We start from the raw sequence: 18921 nt of genomic DNA, 5'->3' as shown, positions 1-18921 counted from the left end.
TTTTGATGTAAGTAAGTAAGGCAGACAGCCTAAATTTGAATACACAGTGTCCAATTTTTCCCATCGGTTTTCTTTATTAAGACACACATTCATTGTGTTTGAAGAACAACAACGTTAACATTTATCTTGTGACAAAAATCAACTACGCTACCTTCAGCTCATGTTTTTGCTTTAGTTGCTGAATCTCTACTGCTCCCACCGTGTTTGCCATCAAATCTTTCATCTTTTTCTCATAGTGCTCCTTTAAACGGGTTAGGTCATGAGAAAGCTATAGCATACAAAAAGATACAATCTTAAACTTTACTCTAAAAGCACTGGCGCTGGGTCATGCATGCGGGTGGCTAAATAGGAAAAAGCGTTCAGAATCAGCCAAAGGAACAATGTTTTGCTTTTAGGACAACTTCAACTCAGCAAAGGGTTTGTTTCCAGTTCACTGGCAAGACAAATGTTCCAAATGTGCAGAACCTGGTATCTTTTATGCATCTACAACAATATTAACCTTGCAAGGTACTCCTACTTTACAATCCTTAAAATTTTAGTAGTACTAATACTTATATGTCTCATCATTTAAAAGTTTGTTGGGATTAGAAATGTATCTTATGGTTAGACTCAAGGGTTGGATGTTGCTTTAATGAATCTCTTTTATTGTTATTTGTTCTGGAAACTGCCAAATTAAAGAAAAATACAAAATGAAGTTTGTCCTTTGTAAAAAAAACACTGGATTACTGAAATGTCTCTTAAGTAATGTATCTGCCCGGTGCTGTAAACTATACCATGACATGATGGGCAATAATGGGATTGTCACAAATAAATTCCAAGGCATAAACCAGGCATGCTCATATAATGGAAAAACAATTGTAAACTTTCAAAACGTACCAAATCCCTCTCCCAAAAAATATTGAAATATGAGTTATAGGAACTCATACAAAATGGGTAGAAGAAGGGAAGCCAGCACTGATATTGTACAGAGATTAAAAAGGTTGTGCTCATGGTTAAAAATAAAAATATAGAGAGAAAAGTGGTGGGAGGAGGGGGGAGAAAAAAAATGTAATATGAACGAATCTGTAAAGAATGTGAATGGGTAATATAGAAATATGTTATTATAATGTAAACCTACAATATACATTTATTATCTGTTCAAATATGTTAATTTCTTTTCAATTTAAAAAAAAAGAAAAAGAAAAATGAGTTATAGGCGGCAATACATTGTCAGCTAAGAGCAGAATAATATCTCTGGATCAAAACTATCAAAACGTATCAAATCACTTTGGTACAGGGCTTAGAAAATTGCATTTTACAACATACTAATGCATATCCTTGGCATGTTTTTCCAATTCCAAATTTTCCAAAAATTTGTTAAGACGGATTTGGTACCTTTTGGAAACAGACTCCACAATTACACATCCAACAACAGTTTTCTTTTTTTTTTTTTTAAAAAAAAAAGGCTGGAAATAGGTTTGCACATATTAAAGATCTTGTCTAGAATATGAACCATACCAGTATCACTGGTATGGTTCTGCTTATAGAGTGTCAGCAAATACAAAACAGCCATTTGTTTGCATTTCTCTCAAAAAAGTATCCCTCTGCCCAGATTTTCTTTTCCTTCTCTCTTTAAATTACTATGTTTCTGGTTTGAAATCAGACGCATGAGAAAAACTGGACAACGTAAAGCCTGGGCAACTATGGTTCTAGGAAGCGATATGCTATCTAAACACCAAGCGAGAAAAGTGCAGCCGTACTTGTCTCCTGTGGTTGCCACGCAGGAAAGAACTGGGCATTCCATTTTTACCCTCTGAGTCACTCTGCTCCTCGTAGCTTTCAAACTCACTTGAACTCCACCCATATTCTAGGGAGCTATTTCCACCTTCTTCTCCATTCTCAACATCATCGTAAATCATCTCTTCTGCATGCATGAAATATACAAGATAATATGTTATTAACTTACAGAAAAAGTTGAGATTCAATGTAGATTCTATTTGAAAGCCAAATAAAGACAGTGGCAAGCAGAAGTGGCAAAACATTGGATAGAACGTACTTTTCAGTTCAGGACATAAAAATTAGCGAAGAAAAAAGAGAGAGGGAAAGATGAGAGAGAGCATGCAAATGTTTTTATTACGTCGCTATACATTTTAGGATTGGAAGAATCTCATTTCATAATGTGGTTTCATTTTTCTCTTTTTTTCTTAGACTGGGTCTGCACTTCCATATAATGCAATTCGAAACTACATTGTGTGGTCTGTGCAGGCTCATTTAAAAGTTAAAACTGCATTATATGGATTACACTGACCATTTGACTTGTGCAATCTGGGTAAACTGTGATCCATTTTAGTGTCCCCAATTTCAGTGGGGTCCAAATCCATTTTTGAGAGCCTCCCAAATTTGACAAAATCCATTTTCGATCTGGGAAGCCGAAAGGTTTGTTTTCTATCCAGCCCATTATGGGGGACGGGGGGGGGGGGACACACTTCCCATACTCCCCTTCCTGTCATTTTAGACATCATTTAGCCTTTCATCCTTCATTAAGACCTGGATTAAAAGCATCAAAGTTAAAATATCACTCTTTCTGCGATTCTTCTGTCTGTAGAGGAGACCAGATGTAATGTTTAGTTAAAGCTAGAAGAGACAAGCGCTGTAGGCATGTATGGCACTCTCTCCCTGCAGCATGCAGCTTTCCAAGGCATTTTAAGGAGGCTTCCCCACTTCCCAGGGAAGGAAGAGCAATTGACCTGGAGCTATCCTACCCTGGGTTTTCTTTAACAAGTCCTCTCCTTTCTCTTGATTTGCAAACCCTGGAGTGATGCCTTTTCCCCCCTCACACTTTTCCTTCTAGCACTCCCTCCTACACTCCACTTGTAACCAAAGGCAGCCAGTTTTTAACAGCCACTTTTCTGCTGTGGCAGAAAAAAACATGGAGGCTGAGCCCTGCCATTATGGCCACCGGAACAAGATGGATTAGCCAAAAGGAATTGGCCAAATTGAATCCGTGCACAAGCCTACTGACCATATAATGCAGTTTCAAACAGCATTGTACAGCAGTGTAGATCTAGCCTCTATCTTCCTTTTGGTCAAAAATGCTTGAAATAAAAAACTAATATCATATATGGTCCTATATTGATTAAAGAATTACAGGTGCATCATATTTCTTTCAAGTTCTACCAACTTCATTTTTGTTATTTATAATAATAATGAAAACCCATGCCAGTCTATTCTATTTACATAATGGGCAAATATCCCCCCCCCAAGACTGATTTGTTACAAATTACAACTTTATACAATAAAGCAAATTATCCTATATCTTTCTTCACTAGATCAAACTGCAGCAATCATACTTCAGTTAATATATCCTCTGATAGTGAACATTGATTTTTGCAAATTCTTTTTTTGTGTAGACAGACAAATATAGTTGGATTCCTGTTCTTTCCCCACTTGCACTTCATTATGTTGTTTGCTAGACATGCAAAAGTCTATGTTTCTCCAGGCTTGGATAGGCACAAAGATACTTTGCAAAAATGCTGGGTGTTTTTTTTAATGGGGATTGGCTGTATGAAGCCCAGAAGCAACACTCTCACAAGTTGTTGTACAGATGCATTTGAGACATTGCTTGTGATAAACTGTTCATAAGAATAGAGGGGAAAAAGGAAGGCCTCTCATTTGTTTTCCTTTTCCTTCCATCCAAACATATTTGTCTATGTGATCATCACAAGCAGGTGTGTGATGAGAGATATCAAAGTTTTTTTGATCACATTGGCTATCATACCATCACAGTATTATGTATGCTCAGCTGAAACCACATGATGAAGAGTAAATAACCTTTATAAACAGCAAGGGCAGAAGAGAGGAAATGGCTATGAATTACAATGAAATGAAAAGATTATGTTTCGGAGGAGTGGGCTTTCTTTCATGAGGGCAGGGAGACTATTCCATATGAGGCTGACAGTTTGGCACTTTAGTTGTGATTTGAAGGCAGCTACTTTTAACTATAGATGGTTTGAGTTTTAAACTGTGTTTTTATTTTATGTGTTAATAGTGGTTGTTTTTGCATCTTTATGTGATATTGTTTTTATATTCATGTACCGTTTATGTTATATGTTATATACTACACATATAGTGCCTTGTAAGCCATCCAAAGTACCTTTTGGGAGATGGTGGCAGGATATAAATAAAGGTGATGGTGGTGATTATTATTATTATTTGAAACACAACAAGATTAGTCCACAGCAGACAAGATTACTTTGCTGGCTATTGAATTGGATCACACGTCGGACACTTCCCAAGTGTCTAGGACTGTGTGATGTATCAGCAAATGATGTGTGCAGATCCCAGTAAGGTGGCCTTTTGCAGCTGGCAGATGGTAACTTTGTCAGTGCTGATTGTGTTTAAGTGCAGGTCAAGGTCTTTAGGCACTGTACCCAGTGTGCCAATCGCCACTGGGACCACATTTACTGGCTTGTGCCAGAGTTTTTGCAGTTCGATCTTTAAATCCTCATATCGTGTCAGCTTTTCCTGCTATTTCTCTGCACCTGGGATTGCGACATTGTCCTTCTGTCACCTGGGATTGCGACATTGACGATCCATACTTTGATGATGATGATGATTACTATTATTCCCGGACACTACCAAAACCAGTACATTAACTGGTCCAAATCACCCCAACTGTATTGACCCTCCATAGGGTATGATCTATATGTTTGGGACACAGAAAGTGACCTGAAGTTGGGGAAAGGATTGGTAGGTGTTGTGCTTTTTTGGTAATTGTTTCAATTCAAAAAGAATTTAAACTCATACCTGGTTCAGAGTCTGAGTTTTCTCTTGGCACATCATCATATATTACCTCATTTGGATCTAAAATCAAGGGAGGGAGGAAAGAAAATATTTCCATACATAATTATCAGAGTGTAGTTTAAACAACAAAACAAGAAAACGTTCATCAGGAAAGTATTAGAATAAGGATTTGTAAATCAAAACATCTAATTCTAGAATGGTTGCAGTGACTTTCCATGACTTTCATATCAGAGAGGTTGGAGACTCCATGTTTTCTGTACAATAAAAGCTGCTATCCAAGGTACTGGATTTATATGGGGACTGGGGTAGGATTCAGCACTTTCAATAGCTCCTCTAAAGAGTGGATTCATTACCCAACTCATCTGCAGGCAACCTGTTCCTTTGATGGCAATCTATGGGCCCTTCCAGACAGGCCCTATATCCCAGAATCTGATCCCAGGTTTTCTATTTTTAACTGCATTATATGAGTCTGCACTGCCAGATCATCTGGGATAAACAGAAAACCTAGGATTAGATCCTGAGATATAGGGCCTGTTTGGAAAGGCCCTATATAACAAATAAGGAGGCAACATTTTCCCATTTTTTAAAAAGCCTTGTTCTTCCAAACGCCTTCTCTACAAGACTTTTAAATGGTGAAACTGAGTGCCTTTATAATTCAGAGCATGTTGAAATGCACATTTTAAAGTGCTGATTGTTAATACACCTATTAACATTTTAATCTCATTTAGATGTGTAGAACATATGGATTTATCAATGGGCTGCCATTTTCATCAATCTTGGTCAACTATAGTAAGGTATAAGTAGTTCTCAACCTGTGGGTCCCTTGGCGTTTTGGCCTACAACTCTCAGAAATCCCAGCCAGTTTACCAGTTGTTAGGATTTCTGGGAGTTGAAGGCCAAAACATCTGGGGACCCATAGGTTGAGAACCACTGGTATAATGAAAGCTGTAGCCCAATAACAACTGGGTGGCCATACATTTTTATGGTCTGCAGAAAGGCTTCAAAATCAATCTCTTTACACATGACAGCTCCTTATCAATTTCATGCCTATAATGTAGTAGAGACTGATATTCAGTTTCCAGTTGTGTCATCTTTGTATCCCTCCAGAAGTATTAGAGGAAAAGTCACAACTACTGCTGTGTTTTGCAGTCTTTGTATAAAGCTCTGTGAAATTCTCACAAGGTACTGTCCCCTTCCCAATTTCATCTGTTCCCCTATGAATCAGTATTCATACAACCTGCATATATGCAGGTACTGCAAAATATTTTTCCCTCAATAAAATCAAAATAAATTGAACACAAGCTGGATGCAAACTACTGTTTAACACCAGAGAAACAGGAATGTCCATATTCTAAATTGAATCTGGTAGATTACTGCAATAGTCTCACAAGCTGATTAATTGAATTTGGTATTTCCCAAAGCTATCCAAAATGGTGAAATCTGTCCAAGCGTCAAGAAATGGAAATAAAAAATAATTCCAGATTTAATTCAGAAATTTCAATACATTTTGGTTTTCAGTTGATAACTGAGGGCCTTTCCACACAGCCCTATATCCCAGAATATCAATGCAGAAAATCCCACATTATCAGAGTGTGGACTCAGATAACCCTGTTCAAAGCAAATATTGTGGGATTTTCTGCCTTGATATTCTGGGATATAGGACTGTATGGAAGAGCCCTGAGATTCATCAACTGATCAAAGAGAATAGCTGTAGTCATCAATACTTACTCTCCATCCATTCTGTGTTTACAGGATCGGCAACCCATTTAGTCAAAACATTATCATCATTCTGCCCCTGGTTATCTTCACTTTAAAATAAGCACACATGAGAAAAAATAAAGAAGATTAAAAATTACTTAGGACACAGTCTTATACACAAAATCCCACTAAGTTCAACAACGTTTATTCCAAGTCAAGGTGCAAAGGACTGGGCCCTTAATAACTAAAAACTTTCTGGATACTGTTCTGTTATCTGAGCCAAGGCCACAAGGGGGGTGCCAGAGAGAGGAAGGTAGTTCATTTTATAGGGGTGGAGGGTGGGTTGAAAGAGGAAAACTATTTCCCCATTTTCCTGTTATTCCCTCACCCATGTTCCTGTCATGGAAACAATCCTTGTTTATGATATGGGAAGTGGGGAGGGGGAATAACCAGTGAAAATGAGGGGAATGGTTTTCCTCTTTCAACTCCTCCCCACCATAAAATGGATTATCCTTTTCTCTCTAGCACACCCTAGTGGCCTCCACCCAGATAATGGAACAGTACCACTTTCTCTCTGAAATTACAGTGATGTGGAACATATTGTTTTTCTCCCAGGTAGATTTTTGTTTCTTAAAACGTATTTGGCCACTGTATCCATAATGTTTCCATCCAGTTACCCCTCTTACATTTTCTCTGTTTGTTTTTGAGTAAGAATTGGAAAGCAAGATGGAATCTGCCTTTGTATGACAGATAATAACAATCCTGAGCAGGGAGGTAGTTCCATGTGTGCCCTAATGGATCACTGACAGTATGCTACCCACTGGAGAAAAAAAAACCATTGATTTGGTTTTATCAGAATTACTTGATTTTTTTTTCTCCCCAAAACAAATGTTTTGGCTCAAGACAAAACAAAACAAAATCAATGTCAGCAGCTCTAATTGGGTAGCCTCCACCCCGACTGTTTACAAGATGAACAAGCCAAACATGTCATACAGGGAGAGGCAGAAGGATTTCAAACATGAGTCACAGCTGTAGTCAAAGGGAAGCACAGCTAAAGGGAATGCAAAGCTAGTCTGTCTGCTGAGGGAGTGAAGAAGCAGACTGGAACACTTTTGACACAGCAAACAGCTGCTATAGGCATAAGAAACAGCCTGGGGCTAACTAACTCAGCAGCCTGTCTAATAAGGATGAAAAGGAGGGAAGAGGATCCCCAGCCTGGTTCAGACTGGTTGGATGCCCTCCGCCCCAGCCCAGAGAGAAAGAAGTGTCTGGAGCAGATTGTGCAGGAGAAGGTGATCCTGGGTAACCTGAACCCAAACCATGTAGGGCTTTAAAGGTCAAAACCAACACTTTGTACTTTGCCTGGAAACTAACTGGCAGCCAGTGGAGTGACTTTAGTATTGGTGTAATATGCTCACTCCTGGATCATAGAATTATAGAGTTGGAAGAGACTTCATGGGCCATCCAGTCCAACCCCCTGCCAAGAAGCAGGAATATAGCATTCAAAGTACCCCCGACAGATGGCCACCCAGCCTCTGTTTAAAAGCTTCCAAAGAAGGAGCCTCCACCACACTCCGGGGCAGAGAGTTCCACTGCTGAACGGCTCTCAGTCAGGAAGTTCTTCCTCATGTTCCATAACCTATACAGCTGCAAGAATAAGAGTTAGAAGAAGAAGGTTCAACCAACCATAGAGAGAAAGGCAAAATAAGTGCTCTGTAGATTTTAAAACAGGTCTGTCAAAACCAGCACTGTACTCCCAGGGTGTCCACTGTTTCTGCAAACAGGATACCACTGGGAGCACAGTGCTGGTTTTGACAGACCTGTTTTAAAATCTACAGAGCACTTATTTTGCCTTTCTCTCTATGGTTGGTTGAACCTTCTTCTTCTAACTCTTATTCTTGCAGCTGTATAGGTTATGGAACATTCAGGAGTGAGCATATTACACCAATACTAAAGTCACTCCACTGGCTGCCAGGGGTACAATTGGCCTTCCATATAAATACATTCTGTCTCCACAGATTTAACCACCCAAAGCTTGAATTTTTTTTCTCACTCCAAAAAAACCCCAAAGTTTTTATATTGCCATTTTATATAAGAAACACTATTTTATTATGCTATTTTTGTGTAATGGGACTTTATTATCCACAGATCTTACTATTCACATAGGATCCTGGAACCAAACCACAGCAGATACCAAGGGCCTACCATACTCAATACTGGCCTTTAAATCTGCTTTTGACAATGTTTCCTAATATCTAAATGCATGACATGTTCCTATTTTGACGTCTGTTCTTTTTTTGGTGCTGGTTATTGACCATACAGATATGCCTACAGGTGACAAAAGGAGGCTATTGTAATACAAATCAGTTGATTTGACAAATAAAGGCTACAGATACTTGACCAAAAATATTTTTTAAAAAAAATAACAGATGCAATCACTCAACATCAATTTCTTCCTGATCTCTTACTACACTTAATGAAGGGTAATAAGATGTGGGGTGCATACAGGAAAGCTATACTAAAGCCATAAGGTTGCCATAAATTAGCATGGGACTTGAGGAAACATTATTATTAAAGATCAGATAAAAGAGTGCTGTTGTCAATTATTCTGCCCAGCAGAAACATCTCAGTCTTTATAAGGGACTCCCTCGCAAATTAATTCGTGAAGAGTTGTTTTTTTTTTTTTTTTACATACTTGTTCTGAGGATCTTCTGAACTCTGAGAATTTGAATGGGAATCCTCAGGAACCACGTGAATGTTTGCTGAAAGAAACAGAAGTAGACGAGCTTGGAGTTACAGTAATGTTGGGATACGTTTCTTTTGAACTAACCCTTGTCATAATAAAGTAAAATAACTTTCTTATAAAAGCATTTCACTGTGATTTTTAATCCCCCTGATTACTAGCATACTGTGATACTTGAGATAGTGCATCCAAACTAGAACGATAATTTTCTCCCACATACACAAACTACTTTTCTCTAAATGAAGACTGGTACATTGGAGCATACCCAGCTAAATGTGTAAAAGAGCTATGAGTTGCCCAGCCCTATTGTAGATCACCCCTGATGTCCAAAAGAGTCCTTCTTAAGGCTTGTCTACACTGGCAGAAAACCCCACTCAACTAACATGGGCTCTTGGCTGTCACCATAATGTAGTTTCTGATGGGTTGTTTCTTTAAACCAATTTTGCCCCACTTTGGACAAAGTTGGGGGATACTTCAGAGTTTGCTGTAAACTCTGGAGTCTCCTGGAGCTTTGGACAATCTAGACAGTGTGAATTGGGTTTAATTCAGGCCATTCTGGACACCAGCATCATCACCCTTTCTCTGCATTCATCAGCGCATAGAAAGGGACGATTGTACCCATGTCGTCACTGGCACCTTGATTTCCTAAGCTTGATGTTTTTCTCCCTGAAATTGAGCCTGATCTCCCTTGTCTAGCCCAGCTGCTCCCTCAGACAAACTACCTTGGTCTGCTAGGTCTTTATCAGGGATTGTTAAATTCCTCATGGACGAAAGGTAGTCTCCCTGTTTGCTCAACTCCAAAACAGTTTCACTTTCAAGCCCTGTCTCACAGACAGACTCTTGCCTTGAAATCCCTTCACTTCCCTCATTGAAAGAACCATCCACCACTCTCCCAGGTTCTCTAGGGTCTGGAATCCCAATCCCCTCATTGTCATCAGTCTGAACTACAACAGGCTTCTCCTCCCTTATTCTCAATATAGTCACTCAAAGAATAGAGATGGAAATCTGTGGTCCTCCACATATTGTTATACTGCAGCTCCCATCTGTCCCAATCAGATAAATGGTGTTGATACAGCTGCAGTGAAATGACTTCTAGAGGTTTATATTCTCCACAGAGATCCATGCTTTAACATTTCTTTAAGAGAGCATCTGAATTATAATTCTAGTTCATAAGTGATACATTTTCCCCCAACCCTGTAAGAAGCACTACCTTCTTCATCCACGGATACACTCCGAATTATAACAGGACTGGAATATGCTGGCACCATTAAGGGTAAATTGGATGGCACAGCATAGCCACAGGGCACAGGAACAGAATATCCAATTGAGACAGTAGGACTTATACTTCCATCTTTTGGACTGGGCTCTGGTGATAAGGATGGCTCTTTTTCTTGCATTGGTGAAATGGTTATGACTGAATATGGATTAGCTCTTGGCAAAACACCTTCTACTTTGGCTTCGGTTTTCTCCATCTTCTCAGCTCCATCTCCATTTTCTAGATTCTCATTCCCTTGAATGTAAAAGAGACATTCAATTGGCAACTTCACTTGCAGAAAACCAGTGCAATTCTCTCCTCTCTTTTTGCTCTTCAGATCCACTCTAAACTCTTCACCCAGAACCTGCCCCACTTGAAATCAGGTCTGACAAACAAAAGGAAAACAGGCTAGCAATTCTGAACTACAACTTGCCCAACAGTTTGGATACCAAAAAAGTGGCTTACTTTGCCCATTATAATTACTGCAAACTATGTTTTGGCATGGTGTCTGAGTTAAAGCTAACCCTAATGAGCCACTGTATAGGATCCTGTAAGAAAATTTCCAGCCACACTTTAACATCCATGGCAACATTCCCCATGGCCCTCCTGAGTGCCTTGTAAGGTGACACAGGATCTGGCCAGTATTTTTCCTGTTCAATTCCAAACCACTTGAGTAAGGTTTTACCTTACTCAAAGTTCATTCAACTCAGTGGGGTTTTCTCCTGAGTACTGTATAAACTCAAGTATAAGCTGAGTTTTTCAGCCCTTTTTTACTAAAGCTAAAAAAGCCCCCCTCGACTTATACTCAAGTCAAAGTTATTTATTATTTTATTGTTATAATTATTATTTTATTACATTTATTATTTTATTCTATTTATTATTGTTACATTTATGTTATCTTACTCTATTATTGTTGCTATTATTATTAAATTTATTATTTTACTCTATCAATATTATTTTTATTACATTTATTATTTTGTTCTCTTTGTTATTATTGGAAGGATATGTAAGCACGTTTACATTGAAGAAGGTTAGAATAATGGTTTAATCAGAATTGGGTAGTCTTATTTTAAATTACAGTTTAATGTAAATATTCAAAAACATTTAACCTACTGATGCCTCAATTAATGTAATTGTATTGGCATCTATTTTTATTTTGAGATTTACCAGTAGCTGCTACATTTCCCACAATCAGCTTATACTCGAGTCAATACATTTCCCCATTTTTTTGTGGAAAAATCAGGTGTCTCAGCTTATATTTGGGTCGGCTTATACTCGAGTATATATGATAGTTAGTTAGAGAAACCTACTGCAAGTACCTTTGAGAAGACTGATGGTGCAAAAATATGTATGTCTGCTCACCAACATTTTGAATACTGTCTTAAGCAGTTATTTTATGAAGAAATGAACACTGGGAGGATATGGAGGCAAATACTGCTTCTGATTTCATACACTCATGCTGCCAATAGAAAGAAACTTAACTCACAGGGACTCCCTATATGGGCAACTTGTTTTCTTCATATGACAAATGGAGTCTGCTGTTTCTGCAAAAACTAACCTCAGGATAGGCTGCAAGCCCTATCCTGAGGTCAGTGGATGGATTCATTCCTTTGTGGGACAAAAAGGACTTTAGAGTTCTTTTGAAATCTGACCTGGTTTCACAAATAAACAGTATGTTGTCATGCTTTCACAGCTTCTCAGACGTGAGTATACACACCTATAGGATCCATTCCTTCCTGTTCGGCACTATTTTTGGATTCAGAATTGGGCAGCAAAATGGTTTGTCGGTCTGCCTCTGGTATCTCGTCTCCACTGTCAAAGTCAAACTGTTCCCCTTCTTCCTCTTCTTCTTCATCATCAGCAGCAATTGCTAATTCATTGCCTAAAACTAAAAAGAGAGTTTTTTGAAAAATGCAAAAGAAAATATCACTAATGAAACAACAAAACAACAGACTTCCTGTTACACATTCAAAACAAATATCTGCGATATCACCCAGATATGAATAGGCAAGTCAAAGCACCTTCAGTAAAGTGGCAAAAACACAGAATTCAGCTTTCTGAAATCATCTGCTTTCAAAGTTAAAATGAGCATTTTGATTACAGAATTAGTGTTGAAAACCAGAGCAGAAAACACTCCTTTTATACTGTAATGTCCAGAATCCCCAAATCAGCTTGACCTTTAAAACTGGTTGCTGTAGAACACTTCCTTAATGTTTTAATGAACACAGGCATTTTTTCAGGGTCACGTACTGCATTCAGACAATCTCTTATGCTTTTCTCTTTACTGGTGGTGCAGTCACCAGTAAATATAAAAGCATCTGTGTTTTGAAAGCAATCTTTTCCACTCCTGTTCTCATTCCCTCAAAATTCTCTCATTCCCTCAAAATGAGAATCTCAACTTCCTTCAGAATTTATATATACATATTCTCCTTCAAGGGAGCCCCTGGTAGTGCAGCGGGTTAAATTGCTGAGCTGCTGAACTTGTGGACTAAAAGGTCAGTGGTTCAAATCCGGTGAGCAGGGTGAGCTCCTGCTGTTAGCCCCAGCTTCTGCCAACCTAGTCGTTTGAAAACATGCAAATGTGAATAGATCAATAGGCAAAGTTCTGGTGGGAAGGTAACAGCGCTCCATGCAGTCATGCTGGCCACATGACTTTGGCAGTGTCTACAGACAACACTGACACTTTGGCTTAGAAATGGAGATGAGCACCACCCCCCCAGAATTGGACACGACTAGAAACATTTTATACTCTTTCAGGCTTCTCAATGAAAGTTCAAGATAAATTTGAAGAGAACCATCACAGGCACATATTTCACTTCCACGATTATTTAACTTATTTTCAGGTAACATGAGGTCAGGGCAACACTGTGTAAACCTTAACATGCTTCCTGAACTGTAAAGGCTTTTATCAACTGTTCTACCAGCATGAACATGTCCTGCATATTTATATGGCAAAACCCATATAAACATAAACCTTTCCACAGCATACCTGCCACTGGAGGAAAAAAGTCATCTTCCAAGATATTGAATTTCTTTTGCCAAGCTGAGTCAGCATGGTTTATTCTTCAGACAGTAAGTTACACCACTAATGCTTTGTTTATGTAAAAGGAAGTTCAATAGTTTTTGACCTTAAGAACTAAAAGGGTATTCATTACCTAGTTGATGTTATGTCATATGGCTGAATTATTTTGTGTGCTTCTTAAGGGCTTTGTCGGCACTCAACACTTCTGTATTCAAGTGCATCTCATCCTCTCTTACAATCCTACAGGGTCTAAAAATCAATATCTCTACAAAGAATCAGAAGTGAAAAGTTGCTGCTGACTAGGAAGGTCAAACACTGTAACGTGCTGAGTAAATCACTCTGAAAGGTCACCAAGGAAAGGCATTTGAAGTAATCAGGTAACATTACAAGTATTCTGCTGCATACAGAAAATATATGTTAGCTTTATAATCTTCCCATAATACCTCATATAGTGATTGCTTTATGGGACTGTGAAATCAAAATTGGAAATATGAAAGAACTGGGAGAATCGGCATCAGTTTAAGCTGCCCCACAGTGTGTTGGAGACTCCTTCTTTGGAGGCTTTCAAGCAGAGGCTGGATAGCCGTCTGTCGGGGGTGCTTTGAATGAGATTTTCTTGCTTCTTAGCAGGGGACTGGATTGGATGGTCTATAAGGTCTCTTCCAACTCTATGATACTATGATTCTATAAACATTTCTCTAAGGAGAATGTTGTCACATTTTTTTTGAGATCAGATGGAGGATGGTCTCTAAGTTTTATCATTGTGTCCTGTGATATCTTAAGGACTAGTCTCATAGTAGCACAGGCTCTCATGAACTATAGTCCAGGTGATGGAAGAGCTACCAAACTTTCAGGTATATATATGATTCTATGATTCTACCAGTACAATGAACTGGTAGTTTAAACTGAAGCTGAATGAAGATATATGGGGAGGAGAGAGGACACTCCCACATATCTTCAGCTTTCTATACAAGGTCATCTTTTCCTAATCTTGGTATGGTTAGCTCTACATTTGCTGGAGTTACTGGCGCAGGGCTTCTGTGAAAGTGAGTAGCAGTGGACAATGACAACACTATTTCTTTTTACTCAAGAGAATACTTCCCTAGGAATTTCTAGCTCTTCCCGCAGTACTCTATAGTCAACTTCCATTGAAAACTGACCCATATAATTGAGATGTTCTCTCTAGATATCTCTAGGCCTTCCAGCATGACAGAGGGAGCCTGACCACAGAATCACGCTCGAGAACCCAGAAAGTCCCAAAGAGAACATTTTAATCAAACCCACAAATAATGAAATCCACCAATAATGTGGAGGAACAACTCTACCATTGCTCCCAATGTTATAATAAAAATATCTCCAGGCCTTTGGGCACTGCAGAAAAAAAGAATTAAGAATGATACACTTAAAGCTGGAGACCCCAATACAAAGCAGGCAGTAATAAAAAACCAATGGGCAGTAATAGGGGCAGGGTCAAACAAAGAAGCTTATGGCACAGCATTAGATGCATTACACTTCTGCTGGAAGAGTGAATCCATGCCTGATCACATTTATCCAATTCAGGCAGAGTGGACTCAATGTGAACAATCCACTCCACAACTGAGCCAGGGACAAACTATTACAATGATTAGCCAGGAATTCCCAACCGTGATGGTACTCAGAATCTGAAATGATCTTATTCATTGGCATCACAAGACTGAAAGCTAGATAGGTCATCTTGTCATCTTCATTAGTTGCTGGTGAGGTCAGCTTGGGTGGCTGATCAGACAAGAAAGAATGAGACAGCTAATCACCTCTCAACAAAGGATTCCCCCAGGCACTAACAAGCTACACCTAAAAACTGTCAGGCCATCAAATGCTAATCAAGGTGACCAATTGAAACATTCACACCTAGCTCCAGCAGACAAGAGTTCTTTCTCCCACCTTGGACTTTTCACAGATATAAAAACCCAATTTCCTAGTTTCCAACAGACCTCACAACCTCTGAGGATGCCTGCCATAGATGCAGGCGAAACGTCAGGAGAGACTGCTTCTAGAACAGGGGTCCTCAAACTAAGGCCCGGATACGGCCCTCCAAGGTCATTTACCCAGCCCTTGCTCAGGGTCAACCTAAGTCTGAAATTACTTGAAAGCACACAACAACAACAACAACAATCCTGTCTCATCAGCCAAAAGCAGGTCCACACTTCCCATTGAAATACTAATAAGTTTATATTTGTTAAAAACAATACAATAATTAAAATGAAGAACAATTTTAAGTGTTTTTGCACTACAAATAAGTATGTGCAGTGTGCATAGGAATTCATTCATGCTTTTTTCAAATTATAATCTGGCCCTCCAACAGTTTGAGGGACTGTGACCTGGCCCTCTGTCTAAAAGGTTTGAGGATCCCTATTCTAGAACATGGCTATATAGCCCAAAAAACCTGCAACAACCCGGCTAGTAGGTTATTCATTCATTGAGGTTGGAGAGAGACAGGAGAATCTGTAAAATGATTGGAAGCGTGGATTCACATTGAGAACTACACTTGGATTCCTGTCATTTCATAGAACCTGAGTCTCTCTTTTCAGTATCGCATCTCATTCACAGGCTACCTGTGCTGTATTTGAGCTCAAGGTTGCAGAGAAAATTAGGATCTATGAAATGGAAGATGGTCAGCATAAACCCACACCTCTCCAGTCCATCCATCCATCTCTCTTACACACACACCTCTCAAATACCATACAAATGAACAAACATACATTCAATTTTTAAATTAAAAAAGACAGAATATGAAACACTTGTGGTTCCTAGCATTTTGTATAATGAAGGTTTCACCTGTAATTCATTTAGTAAACTAAATAGTATTCCCCAGCCCCTGTTCATTTGATTTTGGCACCTCCCATGGGCTCCTTTTAGGAATTACTGCACTCATTGAGCCTGAACTCAGCTATGTTCCCTTTATCTCAGCCATGTTGTTTTATGATGTTGCTTATGTCTGTGTTTGTTTTATTATTTTATTTGATTGATTTTAATTGTGTTTCTGTTTTTATCTATAATTTTTGGGCTTGTCCCTTGTTATATTATTATTATTAAACTAAACATATTTTCTAACTGTTGCAGCATATAGGGATCATACTATTCCTCTGCTATGTCAGCTCCACTGCTACCGAGCCCAATTCAAAGTGTTGGACTAGGCCTATAAAGCTCTAAATGGTTTTAGTCCAACTTACCTGTCCGAATGCATCTCCCTCTATGAGCCTACAAGAGCTTTATGATCAGCTGTGGAGACCCTGCTCTCCATGTCACACTCTTCGCAAGTGCAACTGGCTGGGACAAGAGACAGGGCCTTTTCTGTGATGGCCCCTTGGCTGTGGTACTCCTTCTCCTGTGACATCAGGCACAGGTGTTGTCAATTTTAATATCATGGAGGCTAAATGCATTGGAATCTTAAACCTATCTGAATTCTCACACTGTTTTCAACTGTAATGACAAAGTTTTCTGGAGTTTTAAAAGACAAGGTGATACAAAAATGTTCTGTCTTCTTGTGCAATTCGAAAAAGCCTTAGAAATGATGGGCCACGCATTAATACACAAAGGAAATCCCCACCACCTCTTCCTGAATATAGCATCTACAGACTTCAGAAAGCTGCTTTTCTTTGGGAGAATCAATGTTGGGAGTAGGGAGAGACAGGTCCTGGAAAACCCTGCATAGTTGGGGAAAGAAACTGCAGACACTTTTATTTGGATCCCCATTGACTTCAGTGGATTTCCCTCTTTTACTATTAGTCTCTTTTTTACATAGAGGACATGGATCAAATCCTGAAGGGATTTCTACTCATCTCATTAGCCATAATGAAGCAATGAATCTGCAACTGTTTACATTCAGAGGCCATGCCTCCATGCAGCACTGGCACACTGCAAATACCAGCAAAAAGCAAACTGTTCTGATGCCTAAGAGGAAAATCTCTCACCCTTTTTCTGGCTGAACACATCTCATTTTGGCTCTGCCAGAGTCTGGACTGAAGCCTAGAGCTATGAAACTATTTCTCGGAAGTGTTGAATTCAGAAAAATAGTAAAGCAACAGAACAGGCCTCTCTATTCAGAGCATGTGTGTGACATAGCCATCTTTTCCTTTCCTTTTCCTTTCACAACCAGTACGAATGGAATAGACGCCTTATAAATATATCATTGATGCTATATTTTCACATTACATTTGTTTAATACTGTGTAGCATGATTAACCATGGGATATGTTCTCAGACTTAATGGGGATATACAAAGCAGCGGATAATAGCAAACCCTATTGAAAAGAAGAATTTCTGGGCGAAGAATACCAAAGAGTCATGCTGGAGGATCTATAAAATGCCTAGACAGGGCATAATGTGTTAGACATGGATAAAGTAAATTGTAAAAAACTGGTCTTCTGGATATGAGATTGCTACTATATGAATTAATTAATGAACAGCATTAAATACTTTGTGGCTCTAATATAGCTTTTACGAAGTACAAATGTTATTTCTTCTCCTTTTTGCACAAACTTGTGAAAGACTTTCCAAATTGGAATCAATACTGCTTTTTCTGCCAAATGCATATTTAATTAATTGGCATGCATCTTTGCATAACATATTTTGGGTCCCAATCAAGATTAAAAAGCAGGGTACAAATAAATAAATATAATAATCATCTGTTATGCTAAATCGAAACAACATTGATTCTTTGTTGTTTTTATCTATTTCCCCCCATGTTGGTCAAAATTTTCCTGCTTGATGTGGTTTAATTTGAAGAATTCAACTGTCAAGTAACTTAGTGTATCTTAATAGACTTGCTAGTCTGATCAGAGGAAGAATACATGAGTCAGTACTTTTATTAGTGGATCAAGTACAGATTAGAGAATTACAGGCAGTCCCTGAGTTACAAACATTCAACTGTTTATATGGCAATTTGTACTGTGTTTTTATTTATTTTTAAATTGGACTTTTTTGTAATGTGTTGCTTTTAACTTAACTGATGTTGTCATTGTTTAATATGGGATGTAATTTTACCTCTATTTTTATGTATTTTGTCATTTTTATGTGCTTCTGTAAGCTGCCCCGAGTCCTTCTCAAAGATAGTGGCGGGGTATAAATAAAATTGTTGTTGTTGTTGTTGTTGTTGTTGTTGTTGTTGTTGTTGTTAAGTTTTAAATGACTCCTAGTTAAGAATGGGGGTGAGACAACAGGAAATGGGAAAGTTACTCCTGGAAGAGTTATTATAATGGGGGGAAGGTGTTTGCACTGAAGATTTATCACCAATTCTTGTTTCCACAACAAGCCAAATTCTTCAAAAAAACAATTCTCACATGGACAGAAAGTGAAGGGAAATCTTCTGAACAGGGGCACAAACAGCAAAACAAGTCCCACAGGAGTGTTAACCCTTCCCTATGCTATTCAAAGCATATGTGTG

At 38.7% G+C, this 18921-nt stretch overlaps 1 protein-coding gene across 6 annotated transcripts in view; it reads right to left on the bottom strand.

Annotated features, from left to right (window-relative positions):
- ARHGEF10 (Rho guanine nucleotide exchange factor 10) overlaps window positions 1–18921 on the bottom strand; it is a 127718-nt gene that overhangs the window by 76449 nt on the left and 32348 nt on the right. For 4 of the 6 annotated variants that reach the window (XM_060788525.2, XM_060752706.2, XM_067468275.1 and 1 more), the window contains 7 exons: window positions 12196–12366; window positions 10434–10733; window positions 9176–9242; window positions 6511–6590; window positions 4786–4842; window positions 1740–1903; window positions 152–268 (listed from right to left, as the gene is read on the bottom strand). In XM_060788525.2, the coding sequence (XP_060644508.2) occupies window positions 152–268; window positions 1740–1903; window positions 4786–4842; window positions 6511–6590; window positions 9176–9242; window positions 10434–10733; window positions 12196–12366 (956 nt within the window). The remainder of the gene's footprint in view (window positions 1–151; window positions 269–1739; window positions 1904–4785; window positions 4843–6510; window positions 6591–9175; window positions 9243–10433; window positions 10734–12195; window positions 12367–18921) is intronic. The other 2 variants (XM_060752708.2, XM_060788526.2) reach the window with 2 other exon arrangements.

This window comes from Anolis sagrei, chromosome 1, assembly GCF_037176765.1.
Source record: "Anolis sagrei isolate rAnoSag1 chromosome 1, rAnoSag1.mat, whole genome shotgun sequence".
NCBI classification, from domain to species: Eukaryota; Metazoa; Chordata; class Lepidosauria; order Squamata; family Dactyloidae; genus Anolis; species Anolis sagrei.
This window is presented reverse-complemented; position numbering and strand designations above follow the sequence as displayed.